This window comes from Juglans regia, chromosome 7, assembly GCF_001411555.2.
Source record: "Juglans regia cultivar Chandler chromosome 7, Walnut 2.0, whole genome shotgun sequence".
In the NCBI taxonomy this organism is placed as follows: domain Eukaryota; kingdom Viridiplantae; phylum Streptophyta; class Magnoliopsida; order Fagales; family Juglandaceae; genus Juglans; species Juglans regia.
Window position 1 is genome coordinate 30,460,688 of NC_049907.1, and position 21,386 is coordinate 30,482,073.

General features: G+C 38.4%; 1 protein-coding gene across 1 annotated transcript; it reads right to left on the reverse strand.

The window, feature by feature from the left end:
- Positions 1-17,005: 17,005 nt before the first annotated feature.
- Positions 17,006-21,103, reverse strand: LOC108979499. Its single transcript, XM_018950191.2, has 3 exons — positions 20,483-21,103; positions 20,357-20,433; positions 17,006-19,991 (listed from the first exon to the last, which is right to left on the reverse strand). The coding sequence occupies exons 1-3, from the start codon at positions 21,101-21,103 to the stop codon at positions 17,006-17,008; spliced, it is 3,684 nt and encodes a 1,227-aa protein (XP_018805736.2).
- Between the last annotated feature and the right edge of the window lie 283 nt (positions 21,104-21,386).

Consider the following 21,386-nt stretch of genomic DNA (forward strand, 5'->3'; position numbering starts at 1 on the left):
GCAAGTTATTAATTTTATTTATTTATTTCTGTTTTGACCCCAATGACCTTTTCACCATTCCTAAATTTCTGTGAACTCCATCTGGTTAATGCCCCCATTGCATGATCTTAGGAGATCTTGAACTCTCTCCAAAGGGTTCTGTGCTGCCCCTAACTTCCGCTTGAGATGTAACGAAGACTTAGAGTGTCAGGACATGCAACATAAGGTTACATACCCCCTATATGACAGTTAATATGCATTGCATCCTACAAATGCAACTAGCAGTATGCAATAATCGTAGTGAAAAGTATGGGTAAAAATCAGCTTATGTCAGAATAACTAAAGTCATCCCAATAATATTGATTAAACCATAAATTCAAATTATCAGGTAGCTTAATCTTAGTACAAAATACCAAGTTTCCAAAAAATCTAAATCAGCTACTTCATGCACTCTATGGCACGAAGGGTCAAGCCTAGAAATATCAAAATAAGATCAAGTCTCCTGTCGACGTCTGGTTCCTCCTCAATCATTTCGAATGAGATGATAGTGGGTCCACAAAAGGTGAGATTTACTTGAAATCTCAGTAAGTTAGACAACCAACGTGCACAAAAATAGACTAAACTATGCATGAAGAATGATAAACATAATTTCATTTTAGTCGTTAAAAATCTTAGTTTTTATCATGAATCATATAAAATCATAGAATTAACATAACATATGGTATCATCACAGTTCCTCATATGCACTGTGAGTACATAGGTACACGTAGTACAACTCATGTTGAAACTACATTGTCTGCAGACTCGTCCTCAATGCATTGACAACATAACATAACATCCTAAAAATCATAACATATACACCCACTAGCATTAGATGTCGTAACATATGACTTTGCTCCGGTGTTCTTTAAAAAGAACATATTCGAAACTTGTTGACTGTTCCTCGTCTATCCAGGGATTACCACTCCATATTTAATCACTCTAGAGTGGACATAGGAGTTCCACCAGGATACTTCCCCATCCTAGCCTTTGGGGCCGTGATAAAACAATTTTTCAAGCAATACTTTTAAAAATGATTTTCATGATATGCATGTATGTGGTACAGTTCAAAAATGATAGTTGTATGCGAAAAGACAAAAATGGAACATAAGATATGACATTTCATGCTCAAAATGACAATTATAGAATGAATGCGGCATTTATTAATAAATCATAAATAATCATCAAAAAATAAGTTAGAGGCCAACTTATAGACTGTTGAAGTTGTAAGTGAGGTAGTGGTTGTGATAAAAATTGTATTAAGTTAGAATCTACACTAGCTTAAGGAAAAAAATAAAATTTTCTAGATAAAGGAGAAACTATGAAAATACCCCTAAACTTACAAATACTACAACTAATGCAAATGCTCTCCAATCTTAACCAAAATTCATAGTCTTCATATCTTGCACATTCTAAGACCGTCTATGCCTTAAAAAATTAAAGTGATTTTAGCCTATTCATTCTCAATTCGTGGCATGCTCTCTATTTGATGCCTATGCAAAATTTTGACTATTGATCCTCATGAATGCATGCATGAAAAATTCCTCCAATAAAAAAAAGATGATCAATATAAATCCTCAATGACGTAATAAAAGCTTAACTTTGAGCAAATTCATCCCAACACTTAATCATGCCTAATAAAATCATTAAATTCTAACTAATCCTCAAGTGATACATGATATGACCTTTCTATCAATGACATGCTAGAATTAAATCATGCATTTTTTTTTATCCCAATCATAAGGTTTTCTAAATGCTCATATTTTAAGCCTAAGTAAAACAAGTCAATTTTCTCAAATGAAGCATGATTAAAAGTGAAACCATACATGCTTTGATAATAAACACAAGATAAAGATTAAAACCTATTATTGCATGTTTCTAACCTCAAACTAAACTTCCAAAAATTATTCTAAGGTATAATCAAATCATATCATGAATTATCAAGGCATGCAATAACTAATATTTTCACCAAAATAATTTAAACAATAAACCTATCCACCAATATTTCGGCTTCTAGCTAAATATGGTATCTCATGCTATAATCACCCAGAATTAATTCTAACACTCAAAAACACAACTTACAAAGATTTCATAGCCTTTGAAGCTTCCCACTCAAAACTCACAACTCAAGAACTCATTTAGAACACTTAAGAACTAGAGGATGAGAACTCTCAAGCACACCCAAGGAAGTTTGAGGAAGTGGAGTGAGAAAGAAGTGGGGGTGGAGTATAGGCTCCAAGGGGTGTGTGTGGCATTGGCAAGGTGGCCTCCCATTGGGGGGTTTGGGTGGTGGTGATGACGCCACATAGCCTAGATCCTCTATGGCACTCCTAGCACCCACTTGAGATTTGACGGAAACTGAAATGCCGAAACATGCAACACCAGGGTTACCTGCCCCTTGTACATGACAGATAAGATGTAATATACCTATTGATAGCTAAAAGTATGCAATATATGGTAGGGGAAAGTCAACTTAAATCAATTTTAAGGAAATATTAGTCATTGTACCAAAACATAAGATCCTAATACTTTTGCATAAAACCAAAATAGTCAACATAGTTGATATGAGTTTCTATAAATCAACTCCCAAAACATAGGACCAAATATTTAAAAACTTAAACAGACGATCCTTTTCCAAAAGTGGTCCTATAATATTATCTTGATCTTTAGTGAGACTCAGGCCTCACTCGCTCATCTAAAGCCTGGTCCTTGTCCCTATTGTGGGACCTTCTAAACTTTTCTATGTCTTCAATTATCTTGGTGATTGCTCTATCAATTGATTCGAGATGGTCCAAAATGGAAGGCTCGGATGAGCCTATAACCATCTTAGGCACGATCCTCTTGGGAGGAAGCATTGTCCTCTTGCGTTTCATCATTTGCGTTGGCTAAACCTTCACAGCTTCTATCATTCAGAGTGAGGAATGATAGTGGGTGACTACAACAGTGAGATTTCAAGAAATCTCAGTAAGTAAATAAATAACGTGCAACAAATATCATAAGCATATACAGCAAACTTAACAATGAATGCATGGACATGGACTAGTATATATGCTCTTGATCTTTCAAAGACTTTGTATAAAAACATGACTTTCATAACCTTGACTTTTGAAAACATGCTTGCTTCATTTCATACATATGAGCTCGTAACGTTTCTTGACCTATAACATATCATATCATGACATAACATTGTACACCTCACGGCTTCCGTATGCACCGTGTGTTCTCCGCTAGTTACCGCACCAACGATTGGCCACTTGAACCAAGGTGACTACGTCTTGACTTTCATATACGGGAACTCACATTTTGCCTTCATCGTAGGTGCACCCACTGGCTTTAGATGTGATCCCGCTTCGATATCCTTTTCTTTTAGGTACCATTCGAGATCCGCCGATAGTACTTCGTCGACCCAGAGGTATCCCTCCATTTTAAACACTCCTGAGAGGACAAAGGAGTTCCACTAAGACATTTCCCCCATCCCAGCATTTGGAGTCGTGATAAAAACTTTACTTTTTAAAAGACACTTTTCCTTTCAAAAAAAGTTTTCACAATCCCAATGTATGTGACATGACAATGGACCTTAGAACTTTCAGACACATAAAATACTACAATGCTTCATCATAACCATGAATGTCGAAATGTTCATCATAAAATAAAGCATCCATATATGCAATGGGTTAATTACACTTTGCCACCTCCAACTATCACCAAATTCACAATGTGCCCCTAAAACTATTGATTGCATCAAAGTGGACCCTCTTACTTTTATAACTTCCCAATCCCCCCCTTCCGTCTACGATGAGAGTTAAATCAAACGGAAAACTCACCCACGTGCTTCTCACATGCTAATCCTTCAATGCAAAGACAAAATCACCCCTCACTCCATCGGTTTCCATTTCCCCAAACTGAACTTCATATTCAAAAATCCCCAAATCCGAAATTCGAAAACCCTAACTCGGAAACCAGTGACCATCGATCGATTGTTGTTTGCATTGGTGTTCGTTCGTCTTCGCACCAATCTTAGTGGCTTCATAAAATATTTTCGTTCATCTTCATCGAGTTGGTATCTGTCTTCTTCGCGCAGTGGGTGTCGCAGAGGTGAGTCCATCTCAAAATGACTCCATCTTTGTCTTCATCGAATTTGTATATTTTTCGTGTAAAATTGAGTAATTTGGAATGTCAAAGTGTACTGTTTTTTATTATGTCCCCCTCCAATATTGCACATAGGTGGGTCCAATGTTGTATGCTTCCTAATATGACGCTAGTGCATTGCTGAGTGGCGTTAGTTGTCCCAGCTTGAGAACACAATAATATGAGTGTGTTGTTGTTATCTTTATTGTCGGGTTGTGACAGAGGGACCACAGAGGTGGTCTCTTGCATAGGAAAATGACCAAATTTATCCGTTTGGTCTAATAGTTTACTTTTGTTTACTTTATGGTTGGTCTAATAATTGACTACGGTCCATGACTAATTTAATAGACAATATTTTGTAGGATGGCTACGAGGAATTTGTTATTTCAAGTCCATCATGGTGGGATAATTGATAGGTGGCAGAATGGGGAATATGTTGGGGGTAAGACTGATGTGTACCATGAACCATATGATGAGGATCAGCTATCATGGATTGAGATACAGACGATTATGGCCAAGTATGGTTACCATCCAGGTGACCTAGTCTACTATAGACACCCTAGCTTGGGGATGCACAATGGTCTTAAATTGCTTACATCTGACCATGATGTGCTGTCTATGGTGGCTGCGCTTCAGGATCAACAAGTGGCTCATTTGTATCTTGTGTCTCATTCTCGAACTTCAGTGCACCAGTCTTCTTTGCATGATCATCATGTCGAGGAGGATGTGAGTGAGGATGAGGAGGAAGCAGAAGCACGTCGCATTGGACTTAATGATCCATTTTGGAAAGAAGTGTTGAGTAGTGAGGATGAGTTGTATGACATTGATGTCAATACAGTGGGAACATCGAGGTCAAAGCCTGCACAACCAAGGAGTAAAGGTGTTGAGTCTCAAGTGACAGTTGATGATAAAGAGCCACAATCTTCCTCAGATGTTGAGAATGAGGAGGATGAAGGGAGGAATCAAGACAGAAGTGGTCCAAGGTGGCCAGAGGAGGATGACATAGGTATAAAATACTCTTCTATTTTCTTGTTTATTATTTTAGTGTTCATTTTTCAGAACTTGCTAAACAGTGCTTTCTTTAATAATTAGCAGGTAATTGTTCTGATATGACACCAAGTGACGTCCTTCAATCTCCTGTCCATAGTGGTGACGAAGGACATCATGATTTTAAGTTTCCCGAGTTTCAAGCTGTTGACTTGGAGAAGCCAAAAATATCTGTTGGAATGAAGTTTGGATCTACAGCACAGTTTAGAGAGACAATAAGGAGGTTGAACCTAAATATAGGTAAATCGATAAAATTTGCAAAGAATGATGGGGATAGGGTTACTGTTGTCTGCAATACCCCTAAATGTCCTTACCGGGTTTATGGGTCTTGGATTAGAGGGCAACAAACTTTCCAGATAAAGTCTATGAACCCAAGACATGATTGTAATAGGAGTTATAAGAACCCCATTGTCACATCATCTTGGATTGCAGATAAGATGATGCCACTGTTTATAAGCCAACCTAATGTGCCTATCAAAGCACTTGCTGATGAGATTAAGAGAAAGTGGGGAGTGGAAGTTCCTAAAATGAAGTTGTATCGTGCTCGAGCGAAGGCTCAGTTTACCATATTTGGCAACCATAGAGAACAGTATGCCAAGGTATGGGACTATTGTGAGACCCTGAAACAAAGGAACCAAGGTAGTTGTTTGTTAGTTAGGGTGGAACGAATAGCTCCTGAGTTACCTCCTATTTTTCAAAGGATGTACGTAGGATTGGCAGCCTGTAGAGAGGGTTTTAAGGCTGGTTGTAGACCATTGATTGGTTTGGACGGTTGTTTCTTAAAAGGACCATTTAAGGGGCAGCTCCTATGTGCTGTTGGTAGGGATGCAAATGATAACATGTACCCAATTGCAATGGCCATTGTGGAGGCAGAGTTAAAGGATAGTTGGGGATGATTTATTGAGATACTTATATCCGATCTTGGACAGCAACCTGAAGGCGGGTGGACATTTATCAGTGACAGACAAAAGGTAATTTTATAAATATTTCAATATATTCTATTAACTAAAACTTATTAAATGAGCCACTCATTGAATATTTTTTGTAGGGTTTAAAACCAGCAATGGAGGAGTTGGTGCCTTACAATGACAGCCGTATTTGTGTCAGGCATTTATATGCCAATTTTCGAGATGCTGGCCACAGGGGTGTGGCTTTAAAGGAGAAATTGTGGCAGGCAGCTACAGCATACACAAAGAGGGACTTTGAGAGAGCTATGGAGGAACTGAAAGCCCTCAGTCAGCCTGCATATGACTATCTAAAGGTTATAGACCCATCACAATGGTCTAGAGCATGGTTTAACACATTTTCAAAGTCTGACTTGGTAGTGAATAATCTTAGTGAAGTTTCAACACGTATATTCTGCAAGCACGTGATAAGCCAATTGTGACTATGGTGGAGATCATACAGAAGAAACTGATGGGACGATATCAGTTGAAAAGGGAAGCAATTAGTAAATGGGAGAATACAATCACGCCTCGGATAGTTGCAAAGCTTGAACTTATGCATGATTTGTCCATCTATTGTACTCCAACGTATGCAGGATGTGGTCAGTTTGAAGTTAACAATGCTGGTAGGCAATATGTGGTTGATTTGAAAAAGAGGACCTGTTCATGTTTGAGATGGGACATCACAGGTATTCCATGCCCGCATGCATACACATGTATTGTGTATTCTGACCAAGATCCCAAGGGATATGTGCATCATTACTATAGTGTGGAGATGTGGAGGGCAGCATACGAGCCTTTAATTTACCCTATGCCAAGTGAGGATCAGTGGCTCACTACCACATACGAGAAGCCCACTGCTCCTGAGGTTAGGAAACAACCCGGGAGGCCAAAGAAACATCGAAGAAGAAATGAGGACGATCGACAAGGAGCAAACAAGTTGAGAAAAACTGGTGTGCATATGACCTGTTCGAGATGTAATCAAGTTGGTCACAACAAAAGAAAATGTCCGCGTGGGAACGCAGGCACACCCTCCTCCACTTCTGCAGCAGAATTTCAAGCTCCTTCATTTCCAGATGAACAAGTTAGTGGCTACTTCTTCCTTATTTACTATACGGTATTCATTTACATATTGCTTGAAAATGTTGAGAATGTTAATTTACATTTAAATGTGGTACTAGGTCATTTCACAACCTCCAATGTCAGAGCCTTCACAGCCAACAACCCAATCTATGCAAACTAGGAACGCTCCACCTTCGTCGCTTTCACAGGCAACATGGCAAACAAGTCCAACAGTGCAAACTCCCTTGTCAGAGACTTCGCAGGCAGGCCAAAGTAATCAACTGCAAGTCAATATGGGTCGTGTAAAGATGTTGGCCAAACGACCACCTCGACCACCCAGGAGGCGGTCTGCAAGACTTGGGGGCCACCACTCATAGACTAGTACACATAGACCTGTGTTTGTGGACTTAGACGTTGATACAAGCAATCCAGCACAAGGAAGACTGTGTTCTTGGGGCAATCCTGGAAGGGGAGGCATGCAATTCAGAGTTGGTCAACTGCCACCCAACACCCAAGTGCCTCCTGCTAAGGCTAATGCATCAGTGCAAAAAGGGAAGAATGTAGAGTCATCTTCACGTGTGGAGAGGATGAACGAAGATAAAAAGGGGAAACAGAAGTGACCAAATTGGCAATATTGACTTGCTGTTGTAATGGTGTAGTTAGGGCTTAATGACATTACTGTTATTGGAAAACTTTTGTTGTAATGGTCTATAGTAGGGTGACATTATTAGAGTGACAATATTTGTTGGCAATATTGACTTGCTGTTCCAATTGAGGGATTTTGATATGTAGGGTGATATTATTATTAATCATTATCAACACAGTAAGTTGTTGTCACAAAATTCATTCCATAACCAAATTACATACAACAAGTGATGTTCAATACAACAATTAAATTCAAAACAACAACCACAGTCAATACACATCCAAAAAATTACATTAACCAATCCTACGCTATCATCAAGTAATGACGACCTTCATCAGCATAATGAGACATTTTCATGTAGATAACAGCAACAACTAGAACAATTACAATGACACCACACCATGTGCAATTATTGTATTTCTCGTGCAAATATTTAGATTTTTCCTTCTCCTCATACAAAAACTGTTGGATATGTTTCATGTGCTCCCTCTCCATCACTAACTTAGCCTCCAATTCCGTAGATTTTTCCTTCAACTTATTGTATAACTCTTGGATATGCTCCCTACGCTCCCTCTCCATCACTAAGTTAGCCTCCAATTCAGATTTCTCAATCTTGAACTCACGACTCTGTATCCGGAGTCTATCTCGTAGCTGGCCAACCACATCTCCGCACGTGGAGCAATGGTCATCATCTACCCAATAAAAAAATGTACAAAACCTGTCTCCACTCCCATGTTGACAACCAGGAGTCCAATATGGGCATCTCCAGAACTTCCTTTTGTAATTATCATCAGTAGTTGACACTCTTAGACGTGCTCGTAGATTGCAACGACAAAATGGGCCATCTAGTGGTGCTTTACCACACCAGCTTGTGCTAGATGAACCAGTAGACATCTTTCACAACCTGTTGAAATATGTCAGGATTATGAGTGTAGAAATGAAACAGTTAAAAGAGAGGTTGATGAGCCAAAAAATTTATACTCTATAGACTTGAATCAATATTATTCTTTACAGACTACTGCAGCTTTATACAAAAGGAGAAAAGAATCTTAACAAACTAAACTAGAACATTATCTAAGCATGGTATCGAATCAATATCATGGCAATTAAATTGGAACATTGTTGAGTTACAATGTACAATCATTTATAGCATTCTTGAACTACAATAAACTCGAATCATTTTTTCACCTTACAACGTACAGTCATTTATAGCATTCTTGAACTACATCAAGGTGGGAGATTTGTTATCAATATTAACAATCACTGAGGTACCTGCGATGCAGAAAGCAATTTGAATGAGAGCTCTACAAAAAAACTCCTCTGCAATGGAGTCACTAACAGCTCGAAGGGGACACCGACGTCGTGGTCGGCAGCTCACACCGTGGTCGGCAGCTTTGTTAGGGTTCGTCGTTGCCCACCTTCTTTGCAGTTGACCCCAGCTTATTTCTCCATCGCTCCTAATGGCTTCAAGACAGACGTTCTTCACTTTGAAACAAAACCATTTTTCGGCATTAATAAAACGAGTCGTTTTGGCCATGGATTTAGGGATTTTTGAATATGAAGTTCAGTTTGGGGAAATGGAAACCGATGGAGTGAGGGGTGATTTTGTCTTTGCATTGAAGGATTAGCATGTGAGAAGCACGTGGGTGAGTTTTCCGTTTGCTTTAACTCTCATCGTAGACGGAGGGGGGGATTGGGACGTTATAAAAGTAAGAGGGTCCACTTTGATGCAATCAGTAGTTTCGGGGGCACATTGTGAATTTGGTGATAATTGGAGGGGGCAAAGTGTAATTAACCCTATATGCAATACATATCTCGTTACGACTTAAAAATGTTAGAACATGCGAACATGTTCCCTTATAACAATTCAATGCATGCGTATTAACCAAAGGCATACATTCCAATCATCATTATGTAAGGGCTGAAACACATGAAACCCTAAGCTAACCAAACATCATTCCTATCACATCAATCTTAAGACACCAATGATCATGCTTCATTCATGGGGTTGGCCGAAACCTCTTATCTTGGTAAAATGCATTACAATCGATTTTCATGAACTTAGAATCTTCTAATGTATTGAACATAAATCTTTAATAAAGAATTTCTCATGGGTGGCCGAAACCCTTCCTTGTGGTTATGAACAATAGTTTCTTGAGTTTAGTCCCATACTAAAACGTTTGAGTGACAACCATTCATGCATAAACAAACATGGTAAAAATTGAACCCTAACATGGCATTCTTACTCCCTTTTTCATATCATACGCATCTTCCTTAAACCATTTCAATCAAGCTTTAAAATAATCATAACAAAGAAGTTCATAACACATGGAATAACATCAAGTTCCAAACAATTATACAATAACCGAATCAACAAACAAGTTCACAAACCATATGCATAAAATATCCAAGTACAAGTTAGAGGTATACTTACAAAAATTTGAAATGTATTTTTATAATAGCAAGCTGAAAAATCATATACAATACTAGTTAGGATCCTTGCTCAAGAAAAACCCTAATCATGTGTTCATGTGTAGTACTTCTTACACCTTTTTCTTTCCAAGAAAAACCAAGTTTTCGAACCCTTCCCTCTTTGAATCCAAAACTTGCCTTCAATAAAAACCCTAGCTACTACTCACTAGTGCCGTGACCCACTTTCCTCAAAACACCATATTTTTAGAGCTTAAAGACAAGTAAGGTTACATCATCATTTTTTAAGAAAACCCGAACCTAGCCATGTGAGTGTAGGCGTGGTTCATATGAAATAACTTCCTCAAAACATAAACTTTCTTCTCCTAGCTCAAGTGTGCGTGTGTGAGAGCATAAGTTCTAGATGAACTTGACCCAAAACAGAGACCTCTCTTCCTTGAAGCTGTGCGTGTGTGTGGGTAACAAAAGAGAAGTTGGTTTCATACCTTCTAGGTCTTCTTCTTGCAAGTGTCTCTTCACTTTGCTTACTCTCAATGGATTGTTTGGATAGTGAGAAAGCGATGGATACTTTGAAGAAAAGGGAGTAGCTGAAACTTACGCAAAACACAAAAATGGCCAAAGGGTTCTAGGGTTTTCGGCTCTTCCCTTTTTATAGACACTCAAGGGTTTTCTTACATGAAGTAAGCTCATGCATGATTGCCAAGTGGCAAGTAGCCCTACTACCATCTTCCTCTAGCTTATCATTAGCTCAAGTTGGAAATCCTAAAATATCTTCTAGCATGTGGCATCCTTCTCCTCCCAACGGAACCCCACTTCCTCTTTTGCCCTTTCTTTTCTTGTTTTGGTTCAAAGTATCTTATGGCTAAAGGGTCTTTTACTAAACTCAAATGTCCCTCCGTGCATGTGTGCTAAGTGGCATGTGGAGTGTGTGTGCATTGCATGGGCTGTCGAAACCCTACACTTCCCTAGGAGATTTTCTTTTCACCACACTTTTGGACAAACAAGTGATTGGTCCTTTTCGGTATAAAGAACCTTGCCTTAGCCGTCTATTTCAAGGGATTTCTTACATAAAGTATCCTTCCAGAAGCCTTGGGAGTGTAGCCTCCCTCCAAGCTTGATCTTGCTCATTCCCAAGAAAACATGTTTTACCTACCTTCATGCATGGAAGACACTTGGCAAGAAGCAACCTTTTTGCTCCCCCCATTGTTGTTGTCCATGGCCTCTTGGCCTTCCCTTGTTTCATTTTCCCATATTCCTAATGATTTCCTTCTAGGTTCCTTCCCCATAGTGACACGTGTCAAAAAGCTTCTTCCTACAAGAAAATCTTCATGCATGCATGACACATGGCAAAAAGGTGCTAGATTTTTTCCATGGTAGGAGTGTAAGCCAAAATTCCTAGCACCTTCTCACCTCTCTTCCCTTATTTCCATATAGATTTATCAAGTCCTACACTTAACCTCATTGGATGTCAAATACCATGCATAAATCTCAAGTTGGGCGTGAGCCCTAATTGTATTGGGCTTCAAAACCGTAATTTTCCTACAAGGCTAAAACTCCCATGAGCTCTTTAAAAATTTTTTTATACAAAAGCCTAGAAAATCTTGGTCGTTACATCCTCCTTGCATGGTTGGCTAACTTGGTAATCATTGCACCTTAGAGTAGGCTCAAATGGCTATGGGGATAGGGGTTTTACCATGTGGTAGTGGTGAAAGGGTGGTGCAATTAATGCGATGCTTAAGGGTTAATGATGTCGCCAGGTATGGGGTAATTCACAAGGCAAAACTTTTTGTCTTATTCATTTGGACTATCCTCTTGGCATTTTGTGGCTAGTTTAAGGCATACTTGAGTATCCTCTTTAGGTGGTAGATGATGGGGATTGGGTGGTGAAGTGGTGATCAAATAAAATCAAATAAATGGAGAATTTTTATGGGTGGTTGTCAAAAATTTAAGGGCATTTTTAGATTGGAAAACAAATTGGGGTTTTAGCTAGGGTTTTCAAAAATTAAGCTTGGTAGGAAATTTCTTGAATAAAATGAGGGGCCAATGACATAAATTTCCTTGACAAAAAATGGTATAAAAATATTCGAGCTAGGGGCTCATTAGTCGATTGCACAAAAAAGTACACATGGGTGCCGATTAGTATGGTTTTAGGGTTTGACATGTCATTACCCTAAATGACATGTTTAAAGCTTTATCTAAAATTCTAATATGATCTAAGAGTAAGAAATGGATAACCAAACAAGGAAATTTTAGAACAAAAGCATGAGAAATGATAAAAAAAAAAAAAATTAAATAAAGCTTAAAACATGGTTTCAAGATCATTAATCATGTGGTAATTGATCAATGCTCTTAACCAAGACTTTAAACTTAATTTAATTCTTTCTAAAGCTCTAAGGGTCATGGACTACTCTAATGAGCTAGTCCTCTAAATTCTAGTGTTGATCTAAGAGTTAATCTATAAGGGTAAATAAGCGGAGTGTTACAGGTTAGAACTTAGAAATTATTGCACCATTCGACCATTTTGAATAACTTTGTCCTTGTTTAGTTTTTTGGCAGTCCTAGCTCATTCTTAGGAGAATTGGTTTGTAATCTGAACTTCTAGTAATCAGCATATCAACCAAAACCTCCTCTTTATACACTTCTTACCACTATGGATTTGCAATTGCCCTATCTAGCCATTCCTTTATAAAAGTCTCATCAATATGCTTGTTGCTCCACGTGACCTTGTCCCCCATCCATCCAAGGTCATATTGGTTATTATCTTCCATGGACTTTCTAAAGTTTTCCATTTGGTGTACAACTCTGTCTACCCCCTTGCTTCTCAGTTTGATATGTGATTTCATTGAAATCTTCAATCACACACCAAGCATAGTGTTGATGAGGCTTTAATATAGCCATAAGGTCCCACGACTCCTTCCTCTTACCAACTTCTGGCTGTCCATAAAAACCAGTTTGTTGTCACCTAGATTTTGCATAGTCATCTGTTACCAAAGCATTGATATGTCTATGTGAGAAATTCATTACTTCAACTTCAATTTCCCATAACAAAGCCAGTCCACCTCTTCTCCCCATCGGTTCTACCACAAAACATCCTTCAAAGCCTAATCTTATCTTTAAACTTCAAGTTTACCAATCCTTGATTTTGTCTCTATGATAAACACTACATTGGGATTCCTGTCCCTCATCAAAAGTCAAAGGTCTTGAACTATCCGAGGGCTTCCAAGCCCCTGATAATTCTGACTTAAGATAATCATTGTGATTGGCGGGGCTAACTAGCAACCTCCTCCAGTGACTTGTCATTTGTGGTTAACCCCTTTATAATAACAATTCTTTCTTTTTTAACAAATAACTTTTGAGAGATTTATGTTTCTTTAACCACCAGATTGCATTTTCTAGGAACATTACTAAGCAAAGTCACAATCTTTCTCTAGCTCTCCTCCTCCAGCTTCCTCTTGTCGAGTTCTTACTTCCATTGTTGTTAGATATAATTTCATAGGCTAATTCCTCTCCCTTGTTTGTATTGCAAAAAGTATTTCTAGCAATTTTACCAATCTGCCCAAGTTCTACTTTATATTCTTGTATGTGATTTCTTCCTTCTTGGCCCATCATTGCATTTTCTCCTATATTCGAAAACCCTTCTCTCTCTTTGCATCATGACTCTCCATGCTGCTAATACTCCGTGATCTTCTCCTTGATTCCTTCTAATATAAATTCTGCATCACCATTTTCAGTTGTTTCCAGAAGCATAAGACAAGGAGATCCCTATCCCTTTATATCTTCATTCTATGTGTTGAAGGATTGAGCTCATTGATAAACCTTTTTGAAAGAAGAGACGAACAAAAGGAGTAGTAGTGGCAAGGGCCGGCACAAGGATAAACCACCTTCTTTTTGCAAATGATTGTGTTCTTTTTTGCAGAGCTGGATTGTCAGAGTGGAATAAAATACAACAACTCTTAGACATGTATCAAAAAGCCTCTAGCCAATGTTTAAACAAGCAAAAAACATCCATCCTCTTCAACACTAATATTGGCTCAACAAACAAGAACCAAATCCTCAAAGCAAGAGCTATAGCAAGTGGAAGTTATGAAAAGTATCTGGGGTTGTCAGCAATGGTGGAGAAATCAAATTACAATACTTTCAGGTGTATTAACGAAAGAGTGTAGCAAAAGATCAATAATTGAAACAACAAATTTCTCTCACAAGCGAGTAAGGAGATACTTATTAAGGCAGTCATACAAGCAATTCTAATATTCTCTTTGAGTGTATTCAAACTGTCAAGAAAGTTGTGCAATGAAGTTTCTTCGATGATATCTAGACTCTGTGGGGTCACAAGCAATTTGATAAGAGAATTTAGTTGAAGAGTTGGTGTAAGATGGGAAAACCAAAGACAAAAGGAGTATCGGGATTTAGAGATACTGAGAGTTTTAACAAGGCCATGCTAGCAAAACAATGCTGGAGAATTTTGAATAATCCACTCTCTATGGCTGCAAAGTTATGAAAGAAAAATATTTCAAATATGATTATTTCCTAGATGCAAAATTAGGACATGGTCCATCAATTAGATGAAGAAGTTTGTGGACTTCCATGGACCTGCTTAAAGAAGGATTGATATAGAGTAGGAAATGATCATAATCAAAATCTGGGGCAATAAGTGGATACCAATATCTTTATCTTATTGTACATAGTCTCCAATTAAGATCCTAGATAGAGAATCCAGAGTCAAAGAAATTATTAATGAAGAGAATAGAAGATGGAATGAAAATTTCATATATGAGATCTTTACGGAAGATGAGGTTGAACTGATTTACAGTATGCCAATCAGTAAAATGGGTGTAGAAGACAAATTGAAATGGGGCCACACCAAAATTGGGATGTTCTCTATTAAAAGTGCCTATTATGTGGAACGCACCAGAAGAAGAACTATGAAGGGAGAGTCATCATTGCAAAATTATGCAAATGCAAGATGGAAAAGGATTAGGGAAATGAATGTGCAGGGGTGGTCAAAAACTTCTTATGGAAGGCAAGAAATGACATCCTTTCAACAAGAAAAAACCTATTCTATAAAGTTATTGATAATCCACTATGTCCAATATGTGAAAGAGAAGAGGAAGCAAATTTTCATTCCTTATGGAGTTGTCCAACATCAAGTGATGTGTAGGCAGAATCTACTAGCCCTGTACATAAGAGGTTGATTAGGGAGGAAAATTTCTTAAGGCCGTGGGAGAAATTGATAATGAAGCCTCAGCGGAAAGAACTGGAGTGGATAACAACCACAATGAGAAGGATATGGCTTCTAAGGAATGCACTAATATTTGAAAATCAATTTGCAAGCCTGAGATTGGTAGTTTAAGCAACCAGAGAAGGACTAGGTGAATTTCATCAAGCTCAGAATACTGCAAAGGAAAAGCAAAACACCAATGTGATTGCTACGAAGATGACCAAACGGAAAAAACCAAAATAAAATGCACTTAAAGCCAACTGGGATGCAACAATTGATTCAAAGACTAAGAAATTTGGCATTTGAGTCATCATCAAAGATTCGGATGGAGAGATTCTGGCATCCCTATGTGTAAACAAAAGGAGCATACTATAACCTGCATTAGCAGAAGTCAATGCACTGTGGAGGGCAATGGAATTTTGCTCTGAACTAGGATTCTTAAGTGGGGTATTTGAAGGAGATGCTCAAGTAATTATCAAATCCATAACAGTGAAGAGGAAAATTGGACATGGTATGAACAAAATGGGTGTTGGAGTCATCATCAGAGATTCGCATGGATATATTCTCACATCCCTATGTGCAAACAAAAGGAACATACTACAACCTGCACTAGCTGAAGTCAATGCATTGTGGAGGGCAATGGAATTTTACTATGAACTATGATTCTTAAGTGTGGTATTTGAAGGAGATTGTCAAGTAATTATCAAAGCTATAATAGTGAAGAGGAAAATTGGACATGGTATGAACAAAATGGGCATTCGAGTCATCATCAGAGATTCAAATGGATATATTCTGGCATCCTTATGTGCAAACAAAAGGAACATACTACAACCTGCACTAGTTGAAGTCAATGCACTGTGGAGGGCAATGAAATTTTGCTCTGAACTATGATTCTTAAGTATGGTATTTGAAAGAGATGCTCAAGTAATTATCAAAGCCATATCAGTGAAGAGGAAAATTGGACATGGTATGAACAAAATGGGCATTGGAGTCATCATCAGAGATTCGAATGGATAGATTCTGGCATCCTTATGTGCAAACAAAAGGAACATGCTACAACCTGCACTAGCTGAAGTCATTGCACTGTGGAGGGCAATGGAATTTTGCTCTGAACTATGATTCTTAAGTGTGGTATTTGAAGGAGATGCTCAAGTAATTATCAAAGCCATAACAGTGAAGAGGAAAATTGGACATGGTATGAACAAACTATATAGGATATAATAAATTCTTTAATAGGAATGCAAAACTGGAAATTCAATTCACTTACAGAGATGGCAATACAATAGCTTTTCTACTTTCCAAATTAGCTCTCTCATATATAGATGAACATATTTGGATGGAAGAATGGCCAATATCAATTCTTAGCAATGTAATGAATGAAAAGCTTATAGTGATTGCCATTTTTATGATATAAAGTTTATTTACTCTTCAAAAAAAAAGTATCTAATTTAATTTATTTTGCATGTTATGTCATATTTTTTTTTTGAAAAGAAAGCTTAAGAGCTTGTTCCATTAAATCAGATCTGAAATACATAGAGGAATATCCTCCATAGTAACAATTACATCAGAAATGACTAAAGCATCTTGTGCCAAAACATGAGCCATCACATTTCCACTTCTTTTGATATGAGTAACATTCCAAGATTCGAAATTACTAAGTTTCATCTTAGCTTCAGAGACGTACATGCCAAAGCTGGACAATTGATCTTCCTCTTGCTTCAAAGCTTGGACTGTTTGAAGAGAATCTCCTTCGAAGATAGTCTTTGTTAAACCGAGATCCAGTGCAAAATTCACTGCTATGAGAGCCCCAAAAGCTTCAGCCAGAGCAGGGAGGGGAAGGAGGCTTTGTTTTCTTCTCATAATTGCTATTATTCTTCCTTCACAATCTCTAACTACTATGCCAATACCAACTTTAGCTCGGATTTTGTCCACAGCTGCATCCCAATTAAACTTGTAAAAAAGAAAAGGAGGTGGTTGCCAAATAACTGAATTGCTGTTAATAGAAGTTGATGACTCATTTTTCTGCATTTCCAAGTCCTTCATCATTCTAATGTTTTCATTTGCAACCATGGTAACTTGATTAGGGTGTCTAAATCTTTGATTAAAAATAAAATCATTTCTCCTCCACCAAACCTGCTTAGCAACCATAACAAATTCCTGCATGCACTCAAAAGTCATTCCTTCTGCCATAGCCTCGAAAATCTCCAAAAAATCCATATGAGAGAAATGCCTTTTCTGAATGCTCTTAGTACATTGGCTCCAAACATCTCTTGCTGACTCACACTCCCATAAAGCATGTGCAACTGTCTCTTCCTCTAGCTCGCAAATTGGACACTTTGGATTTGCTACAATCTTCCTTTTAAAAAGATTTGATTGAGTTGGAAGTGCATTATGACAAGCTCTCCATAGAAAAACTTTCTCTCCTGGTGTAACTTGTAGCTGCCAAAGAGTTTTCCAGACCTCCTTTGAATTATGACTGCTCGATGGTTGCCCTTTAGTATCTTGGATCAACTCCTGGTGCAGATGGTATGCGCTTTTTACTGTGAAGAAACCTGTAGAGGTTCCTTTCCATATCAGTTGGTCAGGCCTATTGGAAGTGCTTAATGGAATTTGAACAATGATATCTGCCTCTTCTTTGCAAAAAAGGTGCTCCACTAACTCCATATTCCATTCCTTTTCCCCTGGCTTCAACAGCTCTTGAACTTTAGCATTGCCATCAAGATGGGATATAGGGCTTTTAACTGCAGATGGAAAGGTCTTAGGTAACCATTTGTCTCCCCAAATTCTAACCTTATCACCAGAGCCAATTCTCCAATAAGAGCCTGCATCAATCAGGTTTCTTGCTTTCAGCATACTCCTCCATATATATGATGGTTTTTGACCCAACTTTGCATTCATAAAGGAAGTCTCTTGGAAGTACTTGGCTTTTAGAACCTGAGAAACTAGAGAGAAAGGAGTATGAATCACTCTCCAGCCTTGTTTTGCTAGTAGTGCAAGGTTAAAGCCTTCCAAGTCTCGAAAACCCAAACCTCCATCAGCCTTAGATCTTCCCATCTTGCTCCAAGCCACCCAATGGATCTTTCTTATTGCCTCATGCTGTCCCCACCAAAAGTTGTGCATAATGCTGTTTAAATTTCGAAGAAGTTTTGCAGGTAGCATAAAAACAGACATGCTATAAGTTGGGAGAGCTTGCACAATAGCCTTGATGAAAATATCCTTTCCTGCTTGAGACAAGAATTTAACCCTTTGGTTGCTTACCCTCATTCTGACTCGATCCAGAATATCTCTAAAAGATTTCTCTCTTGCTTTGCCAACAATAGTTGGCAGACCAAGATACTTCTCATAAGCCATAGAGGACCTCACACCTGCAATGCTAAGGATGAAATCTTGAGTTGCCTTAGCAGTGTTTCTACTGAATTGTATTGAAGTTTTTTCAAGATTCAACCTTTGACCTGAGGCATCCTCATAAATCTTCAGAATATTGTGCAGCTTACCCCATTCCATAGCATTTGCTTTGCAAAATAACAAACTGTCATCAGCAAAAAACAGGTGGGAAATTCTTATTCTGCCCCTTGCAAAAGGCACTCCAGAGATGACTCCCTCTTCGACTCCTTTGCTGATCATAGAACCCAAAGCTTCAGCACACATTATGAAGAGATAAGGTGATAAAGGATCACCTCGTCTAATGCCCCTTGAAGGACTAAAAACACTTTGGGGGATACCATTAACTAAAATGGAGTAGGACACTGATTCCACACATCTCATCACCAACTCTACCCAAGCAAAATCAAACCCCATTTTACATAAAGCAGCTCTTAGAAAAGACCACTCAACCCTATCATATGCTTTGCTCATGTCAAGTTTCATTGCCATATACCCTTCCCTACTTGCCATTTTACAATGCATAGAATGCAAAGTCTCAAAAGCAACTATTACATTATCAGAGAGAAGTCTACCAGGAATGAAAGCTGATTGGTTCTGAGAAATGATACTAGGCAGGATTTTCTTAAGCATGTTTGCTATGGTTTTGGAGATTATCTTATATAAAACATTACAAAGAGAAATTGGCCTAAAATCAGAAACTTTTGTACAGTTTTTCTTCTTTGGAATTAAAGTAATGAAGGTATTATTAATATCATCCAAGTTGCCTTTCGAATTAAGCACATATAAAACTGATTCACTGACCTGGCTCCCCACCACATCCCAGTTTTGTTGATAAAAGGCTGCTGGAAAGCCATCAGGTCCAGGTGAGCTCAAGCCATCCATTTGAAACAAAGCTTCTTTAACCTCCAGAGCACAGTAGGGCCTCAACAAAGCTTGGTTCATTTCATTTGTGACCGTGGGGATGGTGGCTGCCAAACACCCATCAATGTTCTGAGGGTTAGCAGTGGTGAAAAGCTCCTGGAAAAAAGCTTGAAACTGCTGGCAGATTGCAGATGCATTGGTAACTTCCTGATCTCTGTCATCAATAAGCTTGCAGATCTTATTGACTTTCCTCCTTTGAGAAGCACATTGGTGGAAATACTTTGTGTTCCTGTCACCTTCTTTAAGCCATCTCTATTTTGCTCTTTGTTTCCATTTTAGATTTTCCTCTTCCAACACTTTTTCAATCTCAATTTTCAAGCCTTTTATGCTGTCATGTTTGTCTCCTTGGTTGCACTGCTGAAGTGAGTTAAGATGCTCCATTTTTTGCTGTATTTCTTTCTTGGTTTTACTCATAACCTGCTTACTCCACTGTTGAAGTTTAAATTGGCACCTCTTCAAAACTTCAGTAGTATAGCTCAGCTTATTTGAAGCTAAACTAGGTCTCTGCCACTCCTCAGCAATTAACTTGTTACACTATTCTCTTTGACCCCAACTCACCTCATATCTGAAAATTTTGGTATGTCTTCCTGCACCTTGTTGATGATTTCTATTGGTGATGAAAATAGGACAATGATCTGAATTGAGTGCAGTTAATGAAAGGGTCACTACTCCAGTGTTCCATACAGCCCATTGAGGGTTGCAGAAGGCTCTGTCTAGCCTTTCTTTAGTGAATTCAGTCCCACCACGATTGTTAGACCATGTAAACTTGTTCCCCACATACCCCATATCACTAAGATCACAATCCTCCAGTGCCTCACGAAAGCATTCCATCTGACCATAGGGTCTAAGAGGCCCTCCAACTTTTTCATTAGTGCTGAGAATTTCATTAAAATCCCCAACACAAAGCCAACCCACACCATTTTCTGGTTTCAACTTCCTAAGCAAATGCCAACTACCTTTCCTGTTAGCAGTAATAGGATTTCCATAAAAGCCAGTTAAGAACCATGTCTTTCCTTTTATTAAATCCTTTACTTCCAAGGAAATATGTTGCCTAGAGTAAGACACCAGAACTGCATCCACATCCTCCTTCCATAAGAAAGCCAGACCACCACTTAAACCTTTACAATCCACCACAAAACTGTATTCCATATTCAGTAACCTCTTGATTTTCTCAACCTTGGATCTTTTACATTTTGTTTCCATCAGGAAAACAAAATTTGGGACCTTAGTCTTCACCAAACAGTGAAGTTCTCTAACTGTCCGAGGGTTCCCAAGCCCTCGGCAGTTCCAACTTAGACAACTCATTGCTGTTGGTGGGGCTGAAAATCAGCCACCACCAAATCTTGGACAAAGGTCTCCATTTCCACCCCATGAACTTCCTTTTGTTTCTTATTCCCACATAACTCAGAAGCCTCAGCCAGTTCACTTCCCTCCCTCTTTTTCCTCTTATCATAGTTTTGTATCTTCTCCTTCCTTTCAGCAGCATGCTCAACAAAAAATTTGTCTCGAGCTCTTCTTTTCCAACTAACTCGTTTTTTTGAATTTTCCAACAATTGAGCCTGTTCAGTCAAAAACTGATCTAGATCAT

Excerpts from the sequence above, each read along its gene's own strand:
- LOC108979499 (XM_018950191.2), bottom strand. The coding sequence starts at position 21,103 with ATGAGTTGTCTAAGTTGGAACTGCCGAGGGCTTGGGAACCCTCGGACA. Across the intron at positions 20,434-20,482 it reads TCTGCAACCCTCAATGGGCT|ATCATTGTCCTATTTTCATC; the intron begins GTATGGAACACT and ends CACTCAATTCAG. Across the intron at positions 19,992-20,356 it reads CCAAAATTTTCAGATATGAG|GAGGAAAGTCAATAAGATCT; the intron begins GTGAGTTGGGGT and ends TGCTTCTCAAAG.